Below are 5385 nucleotides of genomic sequence, written 5' to 3'. Positions count from 1 at the left end.
CCAGAGCGCGGGACGCTAAAGGGACGCGACCAAAACCACATCTGACGTGATCAAAACGCGTCAGTCCCGGGTAATCGCAAACTGCAGTGTTTACGGTTTTATATGACGATTTTAAATGAAAAGTACTGCAAACGTACGCTAGCCGTGGAAACAAAATCACAGAGACAAAGTTGACGGACTGTTTCCGAGTGTCGGTGAGTAAATATGGCTTTGTTTTGCTGTAAACAATCAAGGCAGGCGGAAATTTGATTAAACTGCCTTGCGCTTTTATACGATTAAACATTTTAGTCTTTGTTTTAATTTCTCCTTAAATGTATATGTGTTATATAACATCTATGTACATTGACATACATTTTGTATACTCTTAGCCATGTTTACCCTACAATCCATTTTTGGCACAATATAAATAATCATATATGAGTCAAAATGTCCGATTTTGAGGTTCACATCAAGTTACATTTATAAACGTGATTTCTATATACAAGATAACCTATTAAATCCAAGTAAACAACAAAAACGAAACTACAAACATGTCTAATGGTCGATACTTTGATTTTACTGTATGTCTGAAGTGAACGAATATACAACACAAAGTTTATACCATAATTGTTTATGATTTTATATGACCGTTTTGAAGACAATGACTGCAAACGTACGTTAGCTGTGGAAACAAAAGTAAAAAGATAAAGATGATTTAGTCTTTCTGAGATTTGGTGAGTTAATGTGGCTTTATTTTGCACTCAAGGCAGACAAAAGTTTGCTTAAACTGCATTGCGCTTTTATAAAATTAAGTATTCTAACCTTTGTTTTAATTTTCCTTAGAAGTATGTGTCAAATAACGTGTGACAAATGCCATACATTGTGTATATTTTTAGCCATGTTTACAATACAATCCATTTTTTAAGGAACAATATAAATAAACCTGCGTTATGTGTCAAACCGTACAATCTTGAAGTTCACATCAGGTTAAAGATATGAACGTGATTTTTATATACACGAGAATTTATTAAATCCGAGTAAACGACAAAAACTAACCACCTAGCAAGTCCAGACTTTGATTCTACTGTATGTCTGAACCAGTGGTGTAGTCCTTGCTATACGCACGTATACTCAGTATATGCTTACTTTTTTCCATGAGTTGTTTGGGTATTACCACTTCTGAAGATCAATAATTGCATATACCCTCGGTATACTCACTTATTTTTCTGATTAAACTTCCCTAATTTTAGTGTATTTTTAAATTCTTACTTAATGTATGTGTAAATGTAGATACATTTTTCTTTGTTTACCCCAAAATGATCTGTTCCTGATTCACCCTGAAATTAAAATCCTAAAATCGCCCCTGTACAACAGTATTTCACATTTGTCTTAATCGTGCCTACCGTTACAGGGAATGACACTATATATAACACTAAAAACGATGAGGCAAAGACTACTCATAAATCGCGTAACAATATACTATTTAAAAGGGTAACTACTAGTATACAATAGCGACAACAGAAGACAGACTTCTAATAGTTTGGTTTAAAACAAGCATGCACGAATGTGACAATCAAAAATAATGGCTGATTGATGTTTAAAGTAACCTATTAAATGTAAAATAACAAGCCAGTAAAGAAAGTAAGTAAAAAAGCTGTCTTTCCATGTATGCACAGACCCTATTGAGTTAACTTAAATAAAAGTTAACTAAATTGTTCTAACTATCTTGATTGACTCTTTTTTTTCAGTATTAAAATGATTATATAAGCTACATACTGTATACATACAGCCAATTGCCATGGTTAGCTTATATATATATATATATATATATATATATATATATATATATATATATATATATATATATATATATATATATATATATATATATATATATATATATATATAAGCTAACCATGGCAATTGGCTTTCTTTTTTTTTTTTTTTTATAACTTTCTTTATTGTTTTTTGATTTTATAACACAACAACTTACATCTTTGGACTAACAAACACAAACATTCACACCACAATTGACAATAAAGCGTGTAATATACAAACAATCTGTATATAAATATGGTAATAATAGATTAATACAAAAAATAGTAATAATAATAATAAAAAAATAAATAAATAATATATAAAAAAAAGAATTTGAATTGAAATTAAAATTACAAAAAGAAAACAAATAATAAATACAATATTAAATAATATTTCTTTGCCTACTTTCATTTAAAATTTGGGTCGGGTGTAATAGTACACCACCTTTTTTTTAGGACTACATCACTGGTCTGAACGATCATAAAACACAAAGTTAAAACTATGTTTGTTTATGATTTTATATGACTATTTTAAAGAATTACTACTAATGTACGATAGCTGTGGAAACAAAAGTAAAAAGACAATGTTGACGGTGTGTTTCAGAGTTTCTGTCAGTTATAATTTGACTAAACTGCATTGGGTTATACGCCATACATTTTGAATATTCTTAGCCATGTTAACGCTACAATTCTTATTAAGGTACAACATAAATAAAGTAAATGCATCAAGTTAAAGCTATTAACATGATTTTGAGAACATATTAAAGCCAGGTAATCTACAAAAACGAAACCACAAACATGTCTAATGCTCCAGAATTAGATTGTATGCCTGAACGAACATAAAACACAAAGTTAAAACTATATTTGTTTACAATTTTATGAAACAATTTTCAAGAAAATTACTTCTAATGTGCGTTAGCTGTGGAAACAAAAGTAAAAAGACAAAGTTGACGATGAGTCTCTGAGTTTTGGCGAGTTAATTTGGCTTTATTTTGCTGTCAAGGTAGACGAAAATTTGATTAAACTGCAGTTTGCACTTTTATAAAATAAACACTCTAGCCTTTGTTTTCCTTTTCTCTTACATTTATATGTGTCATGGGTGTGTGTTATATTCCATACGTTTAGCATATTTTTAGCAATGTTTACAATACAATCCTTTTCAATGGTACAATGTACATTTTGACTTCTAGGTTAATTTATAATCAAACTTGTTCACATCAAGTTATAAACAACAAGTCTAATGGTCCAGACATTGATTTTACTCTGTCTGAAAGAACGTACAGCACAAAGTTAGAACTATATTTGTTTAGGATTTTATATGATCGTTTTAAAGAAAATTACGGCAAACAAATGTTATCTATGGAGACAAAAGAAAAGAGACAAAGTTGACGGTGTGTTTCTGAGTTCCTGAATAATGTAGCTTCGTTTTCCTGTCAAACCAGATGAAAAGTTGATTAAACTGCTTTGTGCTTTTATATAATTAAACATTCTACCCTTTGTTTTCCTTTCTCCTTTAAATGTATTTTTCATGAGACTGTGTTATATGTGACTGTGACATGAGACTGTGCCATACATTTTGAATATTCTTAGCCATGTTTACAATACCATCTTTTTTTTTCTATGGTACAATATAAATAAATATACGTTACGAGTCAAAATGTACAATTTTGGCTTTCACATCAAGTTATAAACATGACTATGCCGAGGCCCTCAGACTATGCAGAGTCACTGATTCGATCCAAAACCAACGATGAGATGATCCCAAGGTTTCCATATCCTGGACCAGGCCGTATCCTGAGCAGCTACTGTGGTGGTCATGGAGGAGTGGAGAACATGAGACTGATTCCTGTGACGCTCCAGAGACAGACGAGTCTTCGCTGAGGCCAGCTTCCAGCCTCCGCCGCTGAGACTGCAGCTCTGCACAAGACGTTTGGCCAGCGGAGAAATTAAAATGATCGTGCCCAACTGAGCCTGGTTTCTCTCAAGGTTTTTTTTCTTCACTTCTGCCATTAGTGAAGTTTTTCCCTCTCCGCTGTCGCCACTGGCTTGCATGGTTCGGGATCTATAGAGCTGCGCATCGTTAGATTTGCTCTTCAGTGTTTGGACTCTCAGTAGTGATTATTAAACCACACTGAACTGAGCTAAACTGAACTGAACTTAAACACTACAAACTGAACTACACTGTTCCTATTTACTGTGACCTTTTATGTGAAGCTGCTTTGACACAATCTACATTGTATAAGCGCTATACAAATAAAGGTGAATTGAATTGAATTGAATTGAATGATTAAACTAAACTAACTAAACTACAAAGTCCAACTAAAGCAAAAACTAAACTATAAACAAGTCTAATGGTCCAGAATAAGATTTTACTCTGTCTGAATGAACGTACAACACAAAACCTTATTTGTTTTCTTGGCATGTTTAAATGAGTGTTGGCTGTTAGAAACTATATAAACATGTCTTCGTTTTGATTCCATTGATTAATCACATTATTTTCAGTGCATTTCAAATGGATTATTTTCCCTCCTCAGAAGCAATGGGAACCGCCACTAAAACTCCTCCAGGAGCAGACCCTAAACAGCTAGAGCGCACAGGAACCGTCCGAGAGATTGGGTCACAAGCTGTTTGGTCACTGTCCTCGTGCAAACCAGGTGTGTGTTTGTGTGTGTATTTGATCAATGCATATTTTTATCCATATGTTTGCTTATTGATTGCATCATCGCGTCTGTGTGTGAAGGGTTTGGAGTGGACCAGCTGAGGGATGATAATCTGGAAACGTACTGGCAGTCTGACGGCTCTCAGCCTCATCTAGTGAACATTCAGTTCAGGTAACGCCAGAGAGAGTCACAGACTGACACAGATTTGCTGTTGGCAACTAATTTTCTGAGGAAGTTGCTAAAGGTGGAACAATTTGTTGCTAAATATATATTTTTTTAAATTACTAATATAATATTGCTAATTTTGTTACTTGGTGCTTTTTGAATAATAGTTGCTAGTGTAGTATGAAAAGTTGCTAGATCTTTTTTTTTCTTTTGTTACTTCCTTTATTTAGCCAGGAGATCACATTGAGAAAGTACTGTCTCTTCTCTCAGTGAGACCTGGTTTAAGATGGCAGGCAGCACATAAAGTTTCACATACAAATCACAAAAAAATACCACAGAATCACCATTCATAAAAAGATCAGATCATAAAAACAATTACAAGTATCCTTTAAGACGTTATATAGAAGATGTTTAAAAGTACTCAGAGTCAGAAGTGTGTCAAGATTAAGCTGATTTTGCAGGTCATTCCAAGCAGACTCTCAGAAATAAAGGTACACAAGCTGTCACTGGGGTTGTACCTTTTCAAAAGGTACAAATTTGTACCTAAAAGGTTCATATTAATACCTCAAAGGTACATATATAGCACAAAAGAGTTCCTCTTAAAATTTGTAGGTACTAATATATACTTTTGAGGTACCAATATGGACCCTTTAAGTACAAATGTGTACCTTTTGAAAAGGTACCACCCCAGTGACAGCTCGTGTACCTTTATTTCTGAGAGTGTAGGAGTATAAAAGAAAAAAGCATGTTTGCCAAGTTCTGAC

General features: G+C 33.2%; 1 protein-coding gene across 2 annotated transcripts in view; it reads left to right on the top strand.

Annotated features, from left to right (window-relative positions):
• Nucleotides 1-19: 19 nt before the first annotated feature.
• The window catches only part of anapc10 (anaphase promoting complex subunit 10), a 10708-nt gene continuing 5342 nt past the window's right edge, over nt 20-5385 (top strand). Inside the window, exons 1-3 of one of the 2 annotated variants that reach the window (XM_056449823.1) lie at nt 20-194; nt 4334-4450; nt 4537-4627. In XM_056449823.1, the coding sequence (XP_056305798.1) occupies nt 4336-4450; nt 4537-4627 (206 nt within the window). In that variant the 5' untranslated portion in view covers nt 20-194; nt 4334-4335. Of the gene's footprint in view, nt 195-4330; nt 4451-4536; nt 4628-5385 lie in introns of both variants that reach the window. The other variant, XM_056449821.1, reaches the window with a different exon arrangement.

The sequence above is a fragment of the Danio aesculapii genome, chromosome 23 (assembly GCF_903798145.1).
Source record: "Danio aesculapii chromosome 23, fDanAes4.1, whole genome shotgun sequence".
Taxonomy (NCBI): domain Eukaryota; kingdom Metazoa; phylum Chordata; class Actinopteri; order Cypriniformes; family Danionidae; genus Danio; species Danio aesculapii.
Note: the sequence above shows the minus strand (reverse complement) of the source record. Positions and strands in the feature narration are given on the sequence as shown.